The 22750-nt window shown below is 40.1% G+C and overlaps 1 protein-coding gene across 1 annotated transcript in view; it reads right to left on the minus strand.

Moving 5' to 3' along the window:
* Positions 1 to 1100: 1100 nt before the first annotated feature.
* GLIS1 (GLIS family zinc finger 1) overlaps positions 1101 to 22750 on the minus strand; it is a gene marked incomplete at its 5' end in the record, with an annotated part of 208545 nt that continues 186895 nt past the window's right edge. The window contains 3 exons of the mRNA XM_082002912.1: positions 1101 to 1314; positions 5005 to 5172; positions 12411 to 12595. Coding sequence (XP_081859038.1) covers positions 1178 to 1314; positions 5005 to 5172; positions 12411 to 12595 — 490 coding nt within the window. The 3' untranslated portion in view covers positions 1101 to 1177. The remainder of the gene's footprint in view (positions 1315 to 5004; positions 5173 to 12410; positions 12596 to 22750) is intronic.

Here is a 22750-nt window from a genome sequence, read left to right on the forward strand (position 1 = left end):
AGTGCCTGTCTTCTTGCAGGACACCTGCTTCTCCCCAGGAATCACTACTAGGCTGGGAAATGCAGCCCAGTGGGGCCTGGGCCACAGTGACAGGGAACCAAGCTACTGCAGGTGACCTCTGTTCCTCTTGAAGCCGCTGGATGGAGGAAAGCCCTTTGAAAGTGTCCTGCTTTCCTCTACAGCGTTTGCGTGGAGAGTTCGGAGGGGCTGCTGGGTCTTTTGAATGGAGAAATCAGGCAGCCTGCCCCATACTTAGTGTTCGTGCAGTGTGAACGTGCCATGGATCTCACACGGGATGAGGCCATACATCCACTTGTGGAGGCAAAGAGCCAACCACAGCTGCATTTAATTCTCCCCTACACTGCAGCAATGGCTGCATGCGCTTGGTGTGCCCACCATGGCTCGGGCAGCAGAAAGGCTGGGAGATGGTGCAGGGCCGGTGGGAAGCCAGCCCACAGTGCCGCCCCGTGCTGGAAGGCTTCTGGCCCTTTCCCTAGAAGTCTGCAGGCCCCTTGGTTTTCTTCATGTACACTTGGGCTGCTTTAATTTCAGAGTTACTGAAAAGCCACTGCTTCATTTAAATCACTATCAGGCATTTTAAGAATGTAGTATTAGCATTTATCAAGCAGACTGATGATGTTAAGAAATGACAGTACACTTGTTTCCAGTTTTTAATGCTTTCTTTGCAAAACTGAAAATATAAAACCAGCTGAGCAAATGAAGATCTTTATATACATGAGGTCTGTGATTAAAAAAATCCTTAGTTTAAAAAAAAAAGAAAAAAAAAGAGAAGAATTGACCAATGAGTTAAATGAAAACTGATTAAAGGGACCAACATTCTCAAATTGAAACATACTTTTTCAGGGGAAAAACCCCTTCTTTACAAGTTTATTAATATAACTTACATTTACACTTTACTGAGAGAACTTACAAAACAAGCTGCTTGAAATGCTCCTCATTCCCTTAAAGCATGAATTTCAAAGTGCCACAGCAAAGGAACGGGTTCCAATATTATCTTATACAGACTATTCATGTATAAAATGGTTTGGTAAATGTGAGGTGTTTATTTTAATCAGCACATATAGGGATACAGGCTAAATAAAAGTACTTGAACAACACCTTTGTTATTACATACACAGTTATAGGTATAATAAAGGAAACAAGGTGAGCACTGCTCTTAGGTATCTGTATAGATGGAAGGAATGTGATTCAAGCAGTGATCAAAGGCGCCGTTTTGGAAGAATCCATTGTCATCAGTTCCGTTGGAGACCATGTCTTCAGATACACACTGTGCTTCAGAGATTGCATCATAGCCTGAAAGCGTGACAAATTGTACGGACATGATTTAGTACCACAGTACATATAAGGAAGGAAGCATTGTTTGAGGCCTGGGATTACACAGTACAGCACAGTGTTAATGAAAAGACAATAGGGTTTACCATCAAAGCTTTACCCAGGAGATACACAAACTAATCTCCATGGGCATTTGTGTCATAGTAGATGCAGCTCCCATTCGTTTCTGCGGAAAGCGACCCATTTGCAAGTGAAGTGCAAGTATCAGGGTATGACTCTCTTGGGACTTTACAGTCATTATCTGAATAGGATGTCAAAACAATGAGTGGGCAAGGATCCTAGTAAATGTGCACTAAAAGTGATGCAGTCCTCTTGTTTTGTATGTTTTTCCTTTTAATGGCATTTAGGAAAAATGTTCCATGTGTCTCCCAGCTGCTCTTAACATCCAAAAGAAGTCTGGATCCTACATTTATTGGATCCCCACATACTGCAGAAGTGAGGTCTGTCGAAGCATGTCTGGGTCAGGTCAGGCTCACAGGATGTGTGGAAGGAGCTGTGCACCACATTGTCCTTAGCCCACCAAAGCCCACCATGCTGCTGGCTCCTCACCTGGCCGAGCTGCCTGGCGCTTGCCAGGCTACCAGAAAGCTGCTATGGTGGGGAAGTGTTTCTCTGTTCTCCTCTTATAATGCAAAACTTCCACAGCTGTTACAAGCCTCCCTGAGCTGTGCATCCCTGTGGAAAGGAACAGCTTTGCCTGCTACCAGGTGCTGTGGCAGTTGGAGCGCTAGGGAGTCCAAAACAAAAGGTTTATTGCCTACCCCGAAGGACATGAAAACTCCCTGTCATATCCCACTATAACCCGCTTCTGCAACTGGTCAGTCAAGGCTCACGTGCACAGCCTCATTTTATGCAGTCCAGCTCTTCCCTTACTTGCTCCTGCTGTGTTCACCCCTTACCCTGCCCTTCTTTCCGCATCTGTCCCTTCGCCTGCTCTTCTCCTCATATCAGCCAGACCCTCCTACTGCCCCAGGGTACTGCTGTCTGCCTGGGGCTAGGCAAGCTCCTCAGCCTTCTCCTTCAACAGTTTTTTAACCCACCGCTCCGCCCCCTCCCAAACTACTGCATGAAACATTGACCCCCTGCATTCATCCTTTACCACATGTATACACGTATTCTGTTTTACCCTGTAACACCTGATTTGGGTTCAGTCTTTAGGAAAGTGTCTGTGTAAGCTTCAGCGGAAGGTTCTGACCCCTGCACCCAGCCCACAGAGCCCACCTACCATAATTTTAATAATCAGCAGCAGCATTAAGTCAGCTGAGGCAATACACGGAACACAATTCTAGTTAAGAACATGCCTGTGAACTAAATGCCTGACATAGAAAATAAATCCCTTAGAAATCACATTTGTGTGAATTGCAAGTCAATGTGCGATGGCTGATCCTTGTGGTTAAAGCACTGGGACCTGGCTCCATTCTCCGCTTGATGGAGGAACTCTGTGGAGCCATTGGGAAACAACTGTTTTTCTGTGCTTCAGTTCCCCACCTGGAAAAGGAGGCTGTTTCTTCTCTTCAGCCTTTCTCTCATCCCTTCCGCCCGCCTAACTCTGCAGGCAAGTGTGTCTAGATATGGCTGAATCTGGCACTGCACCAGGCTGACGTGAGGCCTCCAGGCTGGGCGGCACCACCACAGTAACGACAGATCCTGTGGTCTTCCACAGCCAGTCCTGATTTCAGAAAGAACCATCGGCTCAGTCCTCAGAACTTAATTATAGGTATTTTGCTATTAGGTATGCTTTTATTATTTGAGAACAAATTCTCTACTTATTTACATTTCAGCATTTTCCTATGACGTATTAACTCACTGTTACTTTACAGGTCAAATTCTGCTCTCTGCAGAAATCTGGCATGCAGCGAATGTCCAATGTCTCTGGAAGACAAACTTGGCCTGTTTATCTGCCTGCCCTGTGCTGTGTCGGTCCAAGTGGAGTGACCAGTATTTTGACAAGTTTTGTGAGTGTTTATGTTATGCTAATTTCTGTTTGATGAGCCTGTATACAGGGTGGATACACAATCACAGATGGACAAAACCCAAGATAAGCATACACCCCAGAAATCATTATTAGATTCCAGATAGCGTAAACTATCCAAACTCCTGAACAGAAAATAAAAATTTATTGACTGTTAATGTGATTCATGGAACAGCTGTTTGCCAGTCACATTTGGCATTCCTGTGAGACGAGATCTCATTTAATATTAATGGTGCTATAAAAGCCTGAAAAAAATTAATGCGTAGCCTTGATGAATCTTGTAAACCTGAATGGTTCTATTTTACACACAAAAAGATGAGATAAGTTTTATATATTTCATATATATTTATGTTTCAGCCTCTTAAATATTTGCATACCTCAATAACCACTCTAAAAACAAAATATTACACAGAAACATTTCATAATAGTTTATCCCCAGACAGAAGAATCAACTGTTGTTGAAGTTGGTGTCTTGCCATAGTATTATTCTTTGCTCCTACAATTTCTCTTGGAAAGTTTATTTAGTCTGTTCTTTAAATATTGCAGGCTGTCAATCTAAACTTGAAATTTGATGTTAACATGAAAAAACTATGTTTTAGTAACATCAAACTTATGAATAACACAAAAGAATTCAAAGTTGAAGTTGAAACTTCATCTTAAGCTTTTCCCTTGTGTTTGTTACTGATGCATACACTTTCTAGTATGGAAGAACAGACAAATGCATGCACGCTCTCTCTGAACAGAGTCTCCTTTAATACAAAACAAACAGGAAAGTCAACTCTAATTTTGTGGTCTGACTCAGGCCCCGTTTCAAAAAGTATTTAAACATATGTTTTCTGTATCGTCCATAACCGAGATGCCCTCCTGAATTCAGACATGAAGAAAAATTTCTTAGAGATCTGTAAGTAAAGATTGCAGGAAATGGTAGTGTTTCATGGCTCTAACAATACTCACATTTTGTTTGATTTCAGTAATTCTATCGATTCTTAACTGTGGTTTTAGAAGTAGGAAAAAATGCTTTATAAAAAGGAATACTTCTATATTGAAGTACTGTAGTCATCTAGCTATAGTAACTTGTTGCAAATTTTGCATTATGCAAGTACATAGCTAATTGGGAAAATACAATTCCCATGAATGTGCACCAGCTCAAATACAAAGGACCTTCTGAACAAAAAGGAACGAACTAGTATTTTCAGCTGAATTTATCGAAGCAGTGTCTTTCCATTTTGTAAATATCAGTATTGCAAAACAAAGCCATCCTTTTACTCTTAGATGGACAGGAAGTCCCTGCTGCTGCTATTTTCTTCAGAGCTCTGTTAATGATCTTCTTAACTTTGATCTGATTATAAAAGCCTGCCTGAGCATACCTGAAGAGATGTACAGTGAATAGCCCACACAATAAATTTGAGAAGCATCTGGTTTGTCAGCTCTCCTGAAGGTGTGTGTTGCCTATGACATGCAGCAGAATAAAAGGAGAATTTGTCCATCAGTCAAATACAGGAGGATTAAAGAAAATGAATTTGCTTTCCTTCTGAGATATTTATAGATGCAAATTAATTTCAATGACTGAGTTTTTTATGCAAAGCTATTTTTGTAATAACACTGACTTTAAAATGTGTTCTTTTCCCCTCCTGCTAAAAACATCATATGGATAATTCTTTATAGGCAGAATAAATTACCTGTTGAAGCTAAAGGTGCATTGAGGATGTGATAGCCGTTCTGTCTCAGAGGATTAAAGCAATGGGATTCCCCTGTTAGCACATCGCTGGTGACAGACTGGTCCATTGTTCTGTAGCAGTCTCCATAGTGGAAACAGTTTTGTATTGAGTGAAAGCTGCCTTGGTAACCTGAAAACAGATATTGCACACACATTTTAATGCTACTGCAATGGTATTAGCCCCATTTCTGTCACAATATTTTATTACTATTGAGGGGGTTTATAGTTCCCCAGTTTTAACTATGGAAAAATGATCAGGCTATTCTGTAAGGGGTAATAATATAAAAGCTACATCAGACTCGGTCCCATAAGGTGCTGTGGACTGTGATCCCCATCAAGTAAAAATCTCAAGGACATGCTTCATTTCAAGCAACAGATCAGCTGAATGCAGTCAACAACCCACTTGTGTTCAAAGCTAAGTAGTAAGTACTCCACTGGATCAGGTCCAGGACGCTCAGGTCCTAAGGGAATGTGGCTATAATTAATTACTTTTTATTTAAATACAATAATGCAATATTTAAATGAATAGCGCTGCTTTGTTTTCAGTTTAGTAAAGTCTTTTCCCATCCAGTGTGCGTTATGCACTGCTGGAGACAGTGCTCTTTATTCAAAATACCTTTAAGAGTACCTTAAACCTCACCTTTCTCAGGCTGCTCTTACTTTCAAATGAAACCTCTTTCACTGAACACAGGGGGCCACAGTCTGAAAGTAAAATCGAACTAGAGGTGCAGGACTGACTCCTCATGGACATCAGGAGAAGACGTGGAGTTCAGCTAGAGGCTCTTCTTGCTTCTGAGAAGTGCTGAGATAAATCTGTAGGGTCTCTGGCTGCCTCAGTCATTCCGCTTTTGGGGCATGTTTGACTGTTTGACTTTTGTCCCCCGCATACCTTACATTTCTTATCTCCTGCTTTTTTTTTTAAATATCATATTACCAGTGGACCAGCAGTTTGGTTTTTGTCAGCAGAAGTTGTGAATGAGTTGTACACAACAAAAGAAGATATTTAACAGTAAAGGACAAATGAATTGCTGAGGAAGGAATTTTACCACTTAGAAGTTTGTGCCAACACCCTAAAAGAAAGTGTTACTTGCTCCTATAAGGATGACCTCAAAGCATGCCACAAGATTTATATCAACCATGGCCTGGCTTAATTACCTTCCTTCCTCCTGCCTCAATAACCTCTTCCTGATTCCAGGGGCATCGCACACTAACTGCACATTCATATTAACCCTTCCTTTTCCTACCTTCTCTGAAAGTCCCTTCTGAAATGATGCTCCTTCCCTTATATGTGACTGAAGTCAACAAAGCTTAGTAGAATGTGCCATCAGGATTTTCCTTTAATTTCCAGGAAAAAAAAAAAACGGAGCTGTTGTTTTTCCTCCTTCAGTCTTATTCCGACTAAAACACTTCCTGTGGAACTAGTGCAAAAGCTCCAGGTAGTTCAGTCAAACACAGACACAACCAGACCTTCAGCTGATAGACCTCAGCACAGCTCCACTCACCAGTGGAAGGCTTGACTTGCTGGGCCAGTTGTGCAGCTCTTCAGTCTTGTTTAGAAATGAAATACATGTGCCTATCAGTGGAGTGCTGGGGTGCTGTACAGGCTGGAATTTGTCCCTTACAAATCATGCAGTGTAAAAACCTTTTCCTGTTAAGAAAGATCTCCTGTCTTTTTCTACCTCTTCCCTTTACTACCACAGTTTGGCCAAGCAGATAGTATCAGGCAAAGCTCAGGGTCTGTCTCTTCTTTCTGGTCATGTTTTTCTAAGGTGGTAATAAATAAGTCTAAGTGAGGCAATTCTCTAGTAGAAATGCAATGAACTCATCAAGTGGTGAAAGATCTGCTCTGAAGTTTCACAGTTTAATATGTGTTTTGGCAGAATCTGCAAGGATTAGATGATTCATTTCTTGAAGAACCTATGGTCCTCCACCACAAAATACCTAAATTGTTGATATCCATGATTGGTGAAGTACTAATGGATGACTATATTAGATAAAGACACTATGCATACTGTACCAAAGCTGTTCATATTTGCTGCTACGTAGAAGGCGGCACAGAAATTTGGAAAGCTCAGTATTAAATGATGCATGTCCTTCCTCGGAATAAATAGACAGCCACCTCTATTTACTGCCTGGAGACCCTGGCTCAAAAAATCAAAGAGCTCTTATGAGAGGCAGGAAAGCCATCTTTTGATGTGGTTTTAGGTACAGTGCATTATTGATTGGCTTTTGATAATTATTCTGACTTTTCTGTTTACAAAACACAAACTCCCTGCTGTAAGCCTTCTAAAAATACATGCTTTTGAGAGGAGCAGTGAAAAAAAAGAGACACTTGGCTTCAGATGAGGTATAACTGGTTGCAGAGAGCACTTACATGCATAGCTAGAGAAAAAAATGAACCCTTTCCAGAATGTCTGCTATACACATCACTCCTAGGGAAGGCATGACGTGTATTTTCTCTGTCTCTGTAACTGCTGCCCTTTCGTCATGCTCCCAGGCTTGCCTTTGTTAAATCAATTAAGTATCTTTATGATCTACAGGGCTGGCACAGTGGCTTAGAAAATCAGAAAACAGCCAAGCATGACAGAACAGGATTGAAACTAGTTGGATCCAGGGTTTTCTCAAGACCTCTGGGTAAAGGTTTGTTTTAAAGTGTTTTAAGTTACACTGTCTAGCTGCCCAGGAAAAAATACCTGAGACAGAGAACTGCCTCAGACTCAGAAGTCTGGAAAAATACTGCCATAAGCAATCAAATTCTCCTTTGGATTGCAGTATCTATCCCTTGGCATCACTGTGTGACAATCTGAAAAGGCAGTGCAAAAAGTGTTACTGGTACTATCCAATGAAGAGACACAAGGTAGGAAAATTCTAGCGTTAGTGCCCTGTTGTATTCACCAGGACCAAATTTCTGCTAAAAGTGCTGCCCAAAGAAAGTACAGAGAAACACACCATTCCTATTTTCATGTGCTTGCAGATGTGTAAATGTAGGTAGCAAACTAAAGAGAAAAGATGGAGTGAGGAAGAGAAAGGTTGCAGCAGGAACACTGGTCAGGTAAAACAAACCATGACACTAAAAATGGGACTTTTAACCCTTCTGACCTGAGCAGTGTAATGAAAGCTTGCTTCCTTTTTCATTAGCTACATAGAAATGATGAGACAGCAGGGCCCGATAAGGAAGGGATAGAGGCTTTATGGAAGGCATTCTGTGGGTGTGGAGAAAGGCACAGGGATGGCTATGGGAGGAGTGGACTACAAGGCAGGTAGCTGCTTCCTTGAGGATGAAAGGTGAAGGAGAAAGACAGAGACTCCCAACAGCTTTTGCAATTGCAAAAGGTGAGGAAAAGCTGGAGACTCAAAGCAGCTCTTCTGCATAGACAAGAGCACTGAGAAGATTAGTGGGTTAGTGCCTGCTTTATCCCTTACGCAGGCATCGTACAGCAGACAGTTCTCTGCCTGGCTGGAGACCTGTCAGCAAGCACTTGTATTTCTCTTTGTGTTTACATGATTCATCTTCGGCATAACCTCTCACGTGACTGCATGGGGGTTTCACGGGGAGTGACGGTGGCAGCGTTTTATTCTGGAGGGCTCTGGCCTTACATCTGAAATGCTGAAGAACTGCAGTTGCAGGTGGTGAACGTGATCTACAGTTCCACTACCAGGACATATAGGAAGAATCTGGTGATGTTCCCTACACTTCAATTGGGCATGAAGCAACATTTGGGTAGGAAGAATTGTGCTTGCAGTATTAAAAGCTGTATTTGAAAATGTAGCCAGCTGAATGTCAGTTCTGGAAGGTGGAAATAAGTCTTGGAGTGACTGAAATTGCTTATCTCCAGGTTGAAGGACTGCAGGATCAGTGAGTTGCTATGTCAGTAAGATTTTTTTCATGACTTTTTATATACTTTCTATACTCCCATCCACTGCTTCAGAGTCACAATTGGAGAGTTTCTTTTGATACCATGTAGGCTGGCTTTTGCTGATGGCCTTCATTAGCCTGGCATGGCTCAGGAGGCCAGTCAGTCTGTTCCAGAGGATCTGAGCCTCATGCATCTTTTACATTATTAAAAGGGGAAAATTGCCAGCTTGTTTAAATGCTAAATGTTCCCAAAAACCAAAGTCATTAGACAAGAGATGGAAAGGCCATGTGAGTTAAAGCAACCACAAGGACTTTTGGAACAACGGATGCTCTTGCCAGGTAAGGTTTCATTCATTTTACACAACCACAGGAAATTAAACTTGTTGCTTGCAGGCAATTCAATGCTTGATTTGCATATGCAATACAAATCAGAGCGTTACTGCATTTATACAGTTTTGAAATGTGCGGTATGAAACCAAGGTGCTTTTGGTTCATGCTATTTCGTTGTGGTTGCTTTAGATTTTTTGAAATGTTTTACACAGAAAGTATTAGGAATTAAGATATCATTAAAATCCCATAATCAATGGTTCAATTAGCTACCACATGTGGTTGATTACAGTAAACTAAACATGGAACATTTTTTACAAGTCTTAAAAAAGACTCCCTTCAGTGATTAAAATATGAAGTAAGCAAGAAGGCTTGTCTGGTGCAAACATCCCTGCCCCGTCTAGGAGAGTAAAAGTATAGTACCAATTTTGGCAAGTGTTTCACCAATATTTTTTTTTCCACATGGATTTCAGGTTTTCCTTCAGTTTTGATTTAAATAAAAAAATTTCTGAGGTTAATTTTCAAGTGAAGAATTTACTAAATGTCCTGTCAGTTTAAATGATCACAATTAAATGTTTTATATATGGTAGATGTAGAAATATAGCAGTTAATAAAAGACTAAACCCAGTTCCAAACACAACATTTAGTTAAAATTTTGCTTTGAAATAATTTGTGACAGAAAAGCTGCAGTTAGCCACTTCACACAGTGCACTGGCTGCCTCTGTTTCTCAAAGGCACAGCCTAGAAAACTTCAAGCTGCTTTAAAATGAATGATGTCATGAGCAAATAATTGGAATATGCCTATTAAATGCCATCTTGTTATGTCATGTCATTTACATGTATGTGCAAATAAATCAGCTTTTCAAATTCCATAAAATCTCTGACAACAAATCATGTCAGGTATAAATAACTACAGGATTCCATTGCCTGCCAAATTCTTTCAGCATGTAATAATTTCCATGTGATCTTACTACAACTAGGTTTAAACATATAAGTAATGTCAGCTTATTCTTTCATTATCAATATTTCTGCTACCAGCTTGACAAAGCTTGCTGTCTTCTAAAAATTTCAGATCCACAATGTTTATATGCTTCTACACAGGCTCCTAGTTCTACAGCTAGATGTATATACTATTCCTTTTTTTCGGCAAAAATTCAAAACTCCCAAATTACTCCAGATTCCATTAGAAAAATGTGCTATTAATGAACTGAGATGCAAAAAAGATGTAGTGCAAGTACAGTTAAGTACACGTTACAGATCTATTTATTTCAAAGGCTGCTAATCAAAATTGATTTCTGAATGACCATTTCCATAATGAATTTATAATAATACTTCAACATTTGGCCAAAGTGGAAAATTATTGCTTTTTCAAAACCACACGACATAACACTTAGAAAGCAACAATTCATTCAAAAGGAAGTGTGGTTTTCTTAAGGAATAAAGTCAATTTATTTAAGTGGTTAAAAACTTGTTCTGTCTATGCATTTATTTCTGCCATAGTAATGAGCTGCTAAACTTTCCTCTTGTGGTTTGTAGTTATTTAGCTCATTATAGTAACATAATCATATATCATTATGTGCTATCATAAATCTGCCACTTTTCCCTTACAGAGTTAATCTTTTTAAATTGAATAATCTGTTGAGCATCAGGTTGAGTTAGTTTTTCCTTCAGCACAAATCATTTAATATAATACGCTTTAACTTTTCAGATTAAGTCGGTCCAGCCAAAGAGCAAGAATATTCCTCACAGAATGAAGGGCAGAGGGAACTACTGGGATCCTGAGCCCCACTACAGTGAGCAGTGGATTGCTCACTGGCTTTGTGTTCAACTCCTGTGTTTGAGACCTAGCCCGAGAAAGCAAACCTCCTGTTTTGCCCACTGGTAAACTGATCACATGTGCTACTTTGCCAGCCAAAAATGACCTTATACAAATGACAGTACAGCTGTGAAACAAGTTTCAAAAAGCTGGTTATCTGCCTGTATAAACTTACACGCTTGGTTATACTTGCAACCAGACAGATGTCTTGCACACTTCTTTATTGTGAATATTTACCACACTTAAGTGGCATACCATCCCGATTATATAACGTATTTCTTAATATGCAAGCTCCTGTTACTGGAAGAGTCTGTGATAATACTATCTCTTGCTAATGTATACCTCAGAAATTGCAGAAACATTACTTAGTTCCTACAGCAGAACTCCAGGATAGGTAAATAAGCTCCTGATGAAAAAGGCTGGGTAATTAAGAACGAAAAAAATACCATCCCGATTATATAACGTATTTCTTAAATATGCAAGCTCCTGTTACTGGAAGAGTCTGTGATAATACTATCTCTTGCTAATATATACCTCAAAAATTGCAGAAACATTACTTAGTTCCCACAGCAGAACTCCAGGATAGGTAAATAAGCTCCTGATGAAAAAGGCTGAGTAATTAAGAACGAAAAAAATGTTTTAAAATAAGCAGTGGGACAGCTGCTTAGCCGCTCCCATTCCTGTCCTGAAATCACATTGGCACTGCATAGTTGCACAGAGTGCCTTTGCATATAAAATAATACAGATGCCAAACTTACAAATAATAAATAGCAAAATGTTTTTATATTGTCTAAGCTCATGTCTAGTGCATCACTATCAGTGGCCTGAGCAGGACATTGCCAAGATGTGCTTCAGCCCGTGTATGGTGTGACTAGATGGCTCTTGCTGTGGCAGGGTCACTCTCTCCAAGCTGACAGAAGGCTGCATAGCCAGGTAGATGAGGTACCTAGCTAGTAGCCATCTACTGCATGGCGAGAGCAAACTTCTACTGACACTGAAGGAGTGAGTCTGTGCCAAATATTTCGCTTCATCTTTAAATTAAGAAGTTATTCAGGGGCATAATTCATTCTTGTAAGGACCTTTTTGAAAACATGTCCTAAAAAACCTGAATAACGCAATCAATCTGCTATTGTGATAGCTTTCCCCATTATGATAACGCATCACAGCATGAACTGGTCTGAAGATTTTGCTCTGTATGTGTGTCAAGCCACTTTAAAAACAGGAGTTCCCATTGAAATGCTGTCAGTCCCTTAATAAGACAGTATTGGCTGAAAATAAAAAAAACAAAAATAAATTCTTTCTCCCCAACTAGGAATTAGGAAAGTTAAAAAAAAAAAAAAAAAGGGAAGAAAGAAGAAGGAAGAGTTACCTTGAGATCCCTGCTGTACAGACTGGTTTTGAAATTGAGTGTACGGTTTATTTGGTATTCCAGAAAATTGCTGCCCATTTGGTGACTGGCTGTGTGATGATGGAGAGCCATGTTTCTGCAATAGGGAAGGTGGAACTAATGCTTTCAGGGGGCTGACAAGTGGAGAGATTATGTTGGGAACAAGCCTAGAAAAAGAAAAAGAAAATACAGAAAAACTTCACATATCACACCACAATATGGGAAAATGAAGTACTTGAAGGGCCCTATTTCCATGATGGCCAAACTATGGAAACGTTTATTTTTCAGGTACAAAGTATATTGTTTTTTAAAAAAAAAAAAAGTAACAATGCAGTGCTGCTTTCAGGTATTCATTAGGAGGAAAGGGAGTTAGAAAAGATTTCTCTTTCTCTACACTGACTTCCTGTACTGCCATAATGACAGGATCAAAATGACACCACTCATGTAAGCAACGTAGACACAGCTCAGTTTTAATTTAAAATTTTGTGAGCCGAGAAACACATATGGAGAACAGAAGTGGAGAATGCAGTTAGAGCGAGTAAATGCAAGTAAATCATTTAAGTGCCATCATAGGTGTAACAGAGTAAAGCTTTACACCCAAGTTTCAGCCAAGACAAAGAAAACCATTAGTTTCAGTTATTTCTCATGTAGGATTTTCAGACTTAGAAATACAGCTTTAACTGCAAAGGATGGTGGTGTCCTTTCAAAGAAAAAGCCCGAGTAAGTGTTTGCTTGTGGCGGCACTGCTCAGTGGAAGACTGAGAAGTGGCTGTACCTGAGAGATGGAAAATTCCCCCCAGACATCTGGGACTCGGGCCAGCTGAGGAGTTTTGGCGCAGTCCCGCTCAGGGAACCGACCTTGACCCAGTGCTCCCACAGCGAGCTGGAGCAGCTGAGGAAAAGCCTCACCAACTTCCATGGTCCCTGGGCATCCTCTGCCACCAGTGGAGCAGAGAAGGTTCGGTGCTTCTTCCCTGCCACAATGCAACCGTTCCACCAAGGGTGGTCCAGCAGCTGGCCCCGACAGGATGAACCCTATGCCAGAGAACAGTCTTTTGGCCATTTACAGCCAGAAAGATGGCATGGTGCAGAAGATGGGACCAAAAACCTGGCCATTTACATACAAGTCTCTTCTAAAGCTGCATTAAACTAACCCTGTAAATGAGTAAATAGGTAGAAGCTGGATTTTTTACCCTCCTACGGTAACTGTGGCAAATGGCCTTTTGCTCCATAGCCCAGTGTGACACTCCCAAATATGCGGGCTGCATGGGCCATATGTTCACCATATACTATCTGCTGCCTCTGGAGCTTTTGCTAAACAGAAGAAGCATCTCTTTGAGCAGCACTAGAACCTTCAGATGCTAGAAAAACCACCTGTCTGTTTGAGAGCCACTCTGCCAAAACTTTACAGCTACATGTCCTGAGGCGTAGAAATAAAAGTAGCCCTGCAAGTTATAATATATAATATATATTATATTATATATTATATACTATATTATATATATTATATATAATATAATATATACTATATTATATATTATATATAGTATATATAATATATATTATATATATAATACATAACCTAGCTGGAAAAGAAATATTGAGCAAAAACATTGCAAGCGTACAAAGAATCAACTAAAAACCAAATTAAATATCTCACTAGTGTCTTCCTCTACCACTGCACAAGCCATTCAAGCACCATAAACCATGATTTGCAATAGCAGTCCCTCACCAGTTCACAAAACTGCTTCTTGCAGCAGTTAGGATTAAACTTGGGGAGCGAGGCTACGCTTGACTTAGGGCTAAGCGCTATATGGGAGCATTTGAGAGGTAAATGTAGATGAACTGTGAATTAATGGTGATAACAGCTTAATCAAATTTAACATGAGAGGCTGAGGAACACGGCCAAAAGCTGTCACAGTGACACTCTGTTGAAAGGGGCTTAAATAATTTAACCAGTCGAAGCCCATCCTATGCTGAAATAATTCCATCTCCCAAAGCAGGAAAATAAGGCATATAATGCAAACTACTGAGACTCTGAATATCTCCAAACTAAACTGAAGAAATAAACCATTATTATTAAAGGGGTGAAGGCAGCAATATTTTCAAGCCAAATGTGCAAGAACTGGAAAATAATTTTTTCATGAGAAAGATCCCCCCCCAATAAGCGACGATCAGCAATATAAAGAGAAGTCAAATTTTAAGACCCAACATGCAAATAAAAAAAATCTTATCTGTCTGGGTTTTGGTTTAAGCGCATATTAAAAAGAGCAACCGAGCAGGGCTGGCCCCTGCCCTACCCGAGGGTAAAGGCCTGGGGCTGCAGAGGTGCCAAAGCCGGGCGGTGTCGGTGCGGGGAAGCAGGAGCCACCTGTGCCCTCTTCAGGTCAGAGACAGAAAATGCTCTCTGGAGTCTGAACCGAAACGCAGATAGATGCTGGGGGGAAAATACCGAGTTTGTTTGCTAAGAAGCAGCTAAACGCTAAGGTCAGCTCCCACGTGGCTGTATTCTTCCTCAAAGGTCTCGGTGGAGAAACAGTCTAACACAAATGAGCTGTCGTGCAGCCCAGCTACATGACTTGTCTTCTGCAAACGCTCTCAAATGCATGTCTGTGGTGAGCTACTGCATGAAGATGGGGCTGCCGTCATCTGCTGAGACCTGCAGAAAAGCCTGTGCTACTGTCTCTTCCGCGGCTGCGAGGGAGTGTTGGCAAAGGACAACCACAAGTTACAAAATGGCCACGAGGCCCTTCAAGCAGCACACATGGAGACATTGTCCTCGACATGACAGAAAGGCTATTGGAAGCCTATTGCTACTATCGGAAAGGAGATTAAAAAAACTGCAGTTGTTGTCATGGGAAAGATAATAGCTAAAAGAGATCACAATAGTGACATTTATATGGATAGTGACCACACACACATTTTAAAGAGAAACAAAAGATGCGCTAAAAACTCGAAAGCCTGGATGAGCCAGAAACCACTCTGAATGGGGGAGGAAAATACTTCTGGTGAGCCAGTACTCTGCAACTGCCTGTGTTGGGTTTCCTCTGCCTTCTCTTGAAATGTCTTGTCCTGGCTGCTGCTGGGAAATGCGGCACCCCAGAGAGGCCTGCCAGGCTGCTCTCTGTCGAGTGCTTTGTTAGGATGGTCAAGTAATCGCATTTTTAACTTCTATGCAAATACGTCGCATGTCAAACAAAAATGGTACATTTAAGGTGTCCAGCTGAGGGAATACTGAAAATCCCAGCTTCTCTACCCAGTTTAACTACTCCCAGAGGCTATTTAAATCTTAACCATGTGAAAAGAACTTAACAGTTTTTATTGTTATTTTTAAAGCCGCGCTTCTCCCCATTTACACTCTTTTGCATTCCTGTTTTTCCTGTGTTCCAGCCCAACAGTTCACAGATAGCGTTTGTGCCTCGAAGCCTTTGAAAAGACTGGTTAAGAGCAGCTGAGGTTCCCCGTGCGAGGCAGGAGGGGTGTGTGGGGTGAGCTGAGCTGCCACTGCTGCCACTGGTGCTGGAGCTCAGCAAACATAGCTGTCTGCGGGCAGCCAGTATCCTAGGGACTTGCTGTAGCACGGGGACTTGAGCTGAAACCCTAAAAGCTCTGTCTAACACTTGGCCATCGCTGCCTCCTCTGCCTCAAGAGAGTTTCATACACTTGAGCAGGTCACCGTAAAATCTACTATGTTCTGCTCAGCCTCTCCCAAGCAGGGAATTTAACATGTTTCCCCTAAGTTCAGGCACAGTTTTTAGCTAGGAAAGAGCTTTGCTCAGCAGAAAAATCTGGCTATATTAGCACATGTGGCCAACACTGCTATTTGTCGCCTTAAAATATTCATCACAATGCCCACAGCTCGAGCTGGTCCCTAAAATTTTATTTTGTGCGTGTGTATGCATGCGTGAATGCGCTCTGGCATGCTCACGGAGAGTTTTTTCATCAGCTAACTGTCCAGTTCCCAGTGCCGTGTTTTTCATTCCCTCCTGAATATTTGCCTACTCATTAGGTTGCTGTGATACTCGGGTTGAAGAGAGGAGGAATCATTCCCGATACAAATTAAATAAATAATGCATTAGCAACAGAAAAGAGCTTAAAAAGAGATGCTTTCTGTGTGGAAGAAGAAACACTAAACTACTTACACCAGGAACTCAGCTGGATACATTAAAAATTCCCAGGCAGTAGCTCAGACATGTACGTTTCAATAACTAATAGCCTGGACATTTCCTGTTAATACTGTACTACAACCACAGTTTGCTTTGGTTTGGATATTAATAATAAATATAGACCATATATTTTACTTTAATTGTAACTTGTGTAATTCAGTAAATTTGCAGGTCCTTTGGGGGCCTTTTAACATATATATATGTGCCTATATATAGCTATGTAGAGAGATATGTAAATAAATACTTGCACACACATGTAAAAAAAATCCTTATCCTTCCTTGATTCATTATATTTGAGGCCTCCTGGCTATTTCTGTTCAGGAGCATAAATCTTTTTGCTATCTCCCTTACCTTGTGACAGTGCTAAGAAGAATCAACAGTGCTTACAGATTGCTTGCACTGCTGATGTAGTCTGACTGCTGATACCGCCTACCCTGTCTTCCAAGGATACTTGAGGGTAAAACACTTTAGTGACTCAAACAACAATTAACGCACTGCAAGGCTTTTATTAGTCCATTATCAAAACCTCTACATCCCTTATGTGAAAAGTAACCTGTTAACCATCCGTTTACCTTATTCCTAGCCATTATCTGCTACAGACAGTAATGAAGTTACTAGCAAGCCTGCTCTAAATCCAGCAGATTTGCAGTTCCCTACTGATGAAACTGCTATTGCTAAAAACTTCGCTGCAGGTAACATATGATGCAAAAGCTTTTTCACCTGAAGATTCATTTTGGTGCTGCTTCTCAATCCCTGCCACATAGAGAGGTACACACCAGAAGAGTCTACATTCCTTACATGTGTTGCCTGGTTTGGAATTTATATTAACATTTGGGAACAACAGTGTTTTAGGAATAATGTGCAACTTTTTTGAGCAGTGAGGCTAACAGAAAGGGAACTACACAGTTGGATGCAGTAAGAATCTACTTATTAGTCACCCTATATTACATAGTGGTAAAACCAGTTTAGTTTTGATGCATGAAGTTATTGTGGGAGTTAAAAACAGCTGAAGATATACTAGAATAGTAAGAAAGGGATTTCTTACAAAGTAAAACTGCCAAAACTAGAAGCATGCCACTGAGAGAAGAGAATTTAAAAAGCAGTTTTTCAGAGTACAAGGGTGCAATGGAGGAGCTAGCCTCCTCTCCACTCTGTCCAAGATACGGGAGCAACAGGGCATGCACCACAGAGAGAAGCAGGTTGGCTTAAAACAAAAGGAACATTTTGCTCACACAGCATGCCCTGGCCTGTGGCATTCATAGCCACAGGAAGTCACAGAATCAAACAAAATACCTAGTTTTTTTTAAAAGGGACTGAATAATTTAAGGGCCAAAACCAACATTTCCATGCTAAGCGAGGGGTAATCAAATCTTGTGCTACAGGACGTAAACTGATCGCCCAAGGAGTCAGAGAGGAATTCTCCTCTCTCTTCACTCATCATACAGCTTCATATGACTGACCAGGTATTGCGGTTTTTTTCAAATTCCCTTTGAAGCACCATGTGTAGGATGGCGCCAAAGACATAATACTGGTCTTGAGGGACCTATGATTTCAGGTGGAATTGCAAAGCTACTGCATTCCTCTCCTGAGGATGCATCAGTAGACAATTAAGTAAAAGGACTAACCAGAAAAATCTTGTTTATGTCACACCTTCATCCACACAACCAACAGAAAACCCTTGGAAGAACTGATCCTAAGTTGATAACATACCTTGTCTATGATACTGCGCACATTTCTGCACCATGCTAAACACTGTCTTAAAATACTCGGCGTCATAGCCCTTCCTCGGGAAAGCTCTTGAAGTCAGATGGGATACTGCCCACGCAGGCCCATGAAACTAAGCGTTAGATATAGACAACGAGCCAATTCCTCACCTCTACTGCAAAGCATTTGTCACTCACATCCGTGGGATCTCACTGAAATCTGGATCTTAACAGAAGGATTTTTTTAAAAAGGAAAATTTAAAGTCAAAACATAGAAGATACTAGTCTGTTTTCTCTCTCATTTTATAAAGTGCATACCTTTAAGAATCCCAAAAGAGAAATCCCAGAAAGACTTGTACATACATTTTTCTTGTGATCATGTTTTAACAATATATTTTAGATTGTGAATGTTCATATTAAATTGTAAGGCATACGTGAAGCAACTACCTAGGTATGCGTAAGTTAGCAGTGATCTATAGAAAAGACACCTAGCAGGCTACAAGTACCATCATCTTGTTGCAGAATTACTTATCCTGCTGCCAGTTTCAGCCTCGCCCAGTGGGCAGTGGTGTGTAAGAATTTGTGTATTTTCACAATGCACACCAAATGTCTTGTTCCAGTATTACTGCAACGTAAAGAACCAAAAAATAAATACATATCAACATTGATTTTTCAGAGTTTTCTGTTAAGACGTCAAGATGTATGTTTTCTGTATTCATCCACAGTACTTAGTCTGAGTAAGAAATAATTTTAGTTTGCTTTAGTCAGTCTTTGCTCAAAAGCAGTTCCTGGACACATTAACACAGGGTAAGAAATTGCAAAGCTAGATTTTAATCTGTTTTAAGATGAGCTTTTTCATGGTATAGTTTATCATCTCTTGACTGCCAAAAACTACACACGGTATACTTAATTAGTAATTATTGAATGGCATTGAAAAATAATGACAATAAATGCAAACTAAGATTCTTGAATAATAAGTGTGAATGAAGTATAACCACAGAATACAAATATCTAAGATAGGGATGTTTCCAATATGAAAGCTGTCTGGGGTTTTTTTTTTTTTTTTTCCTTTTTATGATGTGATGGCTTGATTGGCAGATTCCTCAACTAAGCAAAGAACCTCAACCCATATCCCATTGAGTTCAGTGGAAGCAGGACCAAATCCAGACTGAAAAACGTCTGTCCTTTGTCTCAAAAAACTTTTTGTATATTTTGGGTTATAAGACCATTCTGTAATACAGTTCTCATGCATAGCGTATTGCCGTATCAAACAGTCTTGACTTTGAGAATTATGTTTAGCTCATATTAATATGAAGAAAAGTATATAATAAAGCACCAGTGAGAAATACAAAGTCAAGAAGCTCCATGTTTTATCTTAAGGGACTCGTACAGTATTGCAGCTAGTTATAAAACCTGAGATTTTCCATTAAACCAAGTTCTACCATAAAATCCAGCATGCCAACCATTTAATTCATAAAATCTCTCCCCCAAGCATTATAGTTACTTATATTGTGAGAAAGTCCAATTCAGTTCCAGGACAAGGAGATTATTTTTTTTTTAATGGAAAAAAAAAGTTAACACTGATTTTCATCTCTTCCCATAATATTAAAAATGATGTGTAAAGCTCTGCTAATCTGGTCTCTGGATAGCGCCCAATCTCTTGCCACGTGTTTCTGTTCTGGGTCTTGCCCTACGGGAATTTCTGTCAGCACATGCTCAGGAAACAGTTATACCGTTCACTTTTTCTTTTACTCTTTTTTTTTTTTTTTTTTTTTAAAAGACGGGCTCTATCTGAAGTTTGGTGAACCTTTGCACTAATCACTGCCAGGTGCCTCTGGCTACATTTCTGGAATGCAAGGAATCTTTTTCCTTCTCTCCTTCTTTCTTCCTTTCTCCTCTTCCCCCCTTCTCCCTGATATATAATAAATCCTTCATTGCAGATCACCTTGCTGGGCATCATTGCATTTTATTACCCTTTTCTATAAACAATGAGCAAACAAGTTACTGGGCTCTGACATGCTGCCCTTCTTGCAAGGCCTCAATCTCTGCTCCGTGACTGTGAGATACAACACTGTGTTTCTGTTTTTCTCTTTTCTCGCTGTGCTTGTGGCCAGCTTCAGTAGCTGTCTGCTGTAAGAGACTCAGGCTCTACTCCTGGCTCAGCTACGAACGCAGTGTGTGACATACCTCTGTGTGTTAATGTAGGACTGAGGCAATGTCAGCCTTGTCCTTGCTTGGAGATAAATACAAAATACTACTTTGCATTCAGAACACTGCCTTGGATTACTTTAATCCAGTTCAGCATCTGCACTCACCCACACTTTGAGCAGTGTCAACAAGCGCCTGTGAAATGAGTGCAGGAGCAAGTTAGCTATCAGGAGATGGAGGGGTTTCATAAACATTATGGAGAACACTATCCACAGGACCTTTAATGTGACTTAAGAGTCTCAGGTCATTTAATTGCTTTGCAATATTTTTAGTAATACCAATCAACAGTGATATGAACGCAGATTTGGGTTCAAAATTGCACAGGAGCCAAAGGAGTCCCTTCCTGGTACACCCAAAGGCTTTCTGTGTCAGCCTCCTCTTCAGGTACAGAGTGACTTACTGAAATACTCACAGTCTTTTCTAACAAATACACATACAATACACAAATAGTCAGTTGGGCGTAAAACATACCTCAGTATTTTGTAATGCATTTCATTACCTACAGAAACTCACACATATACATGAACACGTTTTCTGTATGTTAAATGAGTTATCTCTACAATTGTTCTGACCTGATATGTGCAATTTCTGCAGAGCGGTTTATCGTAGCAATCATTATGGGAACTGTGCCAATCTAAAAGACATTTTTATTTATAAGGGTTTATTCAATCATCTTGGAAATGAAGCTGATGAAACACTACAGTGGAAGCTGCTACACATAAGGGAAATTTGAAAACTCATTCTTGCTAACGATATAGCAGGAAAATATATTTCAAAAGTAAAAAAAATCCTTATTTATGTGGTAAAAGACATATCAAAACATATTTAAATAAAGAGCACTGCCTGAGGTTCAAGTGATTGCCAGGAAGTCAATTACAAAGACACGCAATCAAACACAGATATTGTCTACTCAATATTATCCGGCATGTACTGCATGCTTGACTGATCTATCATATTTTAGTCATTTAAGGTCATTATTCTCTGGCAAGTATGCAGCAAGAGGCTTCCAGGTGCAGGTAGATTCTGTACAGGTAGCTGATGCCTGCTTTCTTCAAGTTTACAGTCTAAAAGGCACTGTACCGAATAGTGGGAGATGTTAAGATAACTTCATCATTTGTTATACCATGATAAATTATTGTGTTTGGCGTTTATGGTTTACATCTAACTGCAGAAGTTCCACTTAAAAAGCAAAACAAAATTTGGAAAAAAACCCCAACAAACCACCCTCCAGCTTTACAGATGTTAAGTCTAAATTTAACTACCAGTAATGGCTAAAATCATTAATATAATGCAGAAGAGCTGTGGTTGACTCCATCTTAAGTGCTTTCTGAGTTACTCTGACCAACTCCTTTAACCTCCCACCTTCTCCTGTAACTTTTATTTCTTACTCTAAGATAGTTTTGCTTACAGTGTCTCTTCTGGGCAGGCAACATAGCACGCACTTTGAGATGCACTGATGAAGGTTCTCTAATGAATGTCAGTACAGCCCTTTTAGAAACACAAATGAAATACATGCCCACCTATTTCTGCTGATGGCCAAGCAATATTTTACCCCATGATCAAGCACTAAGTTATTCTTAACCATGTATTGTTGAAGTAAGTCTATGCTAACGCTAATTTTGTTTTAAGGGGGGGAAAAACTGTATAAGCCTATCTGGACATGATTATAAATGAATTCTGATCACATTTTCTACAATGAGATAAATGGCTTGGGATTTGAAACCAGATGCTTTTAATTACTGATTTTCTTTGTTACATGAACCTCAGCTCCGCACCTGTACATTGTTCTTTCTTTGGACAGATGTACTGATGCCCCTTTTGCGTGCTCGGATCCATAACACTGAGATAAATTATGATGGGTTCTTGGCTTCCTCCATCGAAAATGTTTTCAGCTGTCAGAGATATCTGTTTCTTGTTATTGGTTTTAGTGCTTTTGAAAGAAAGACTAAAACACTGACTTGTGTATTTTATTATAAATGAAGAGTATTCTCCAGTGGAATCCACAATGAATGAATGATGCGTCTCCCTGGTCCTAGGAACTGTTATAAAAACTGTGTAGGTATTTAGCTCTCCAGAGTACTTCTAGAGAGTAAAAGTTTGCTTTCATACAAAGATTCTAGCAACATGCCAATTCCTAGTCAATTTATTTATGTGAGCTCACAAAGATGAATAAAAATTAGATATAAGTAGTTAAGACACCTAATTGTCTCTTAAAGTAATAAGAATTAGGTACACAAATGTATTT

Source organism: Phaethon aethereus (genome assembly GCF_964289735.1).
Source record: "Phaethon aethereus genome assembly, chromosome: 8".
NCBI classification, from domain to species: domain Eukaryota; kingdom Metazoa; phylum Chordata; class Aves; order Phaethontiformes; family Phaethontidae; genus Phaethon; species Phaethon aethereus.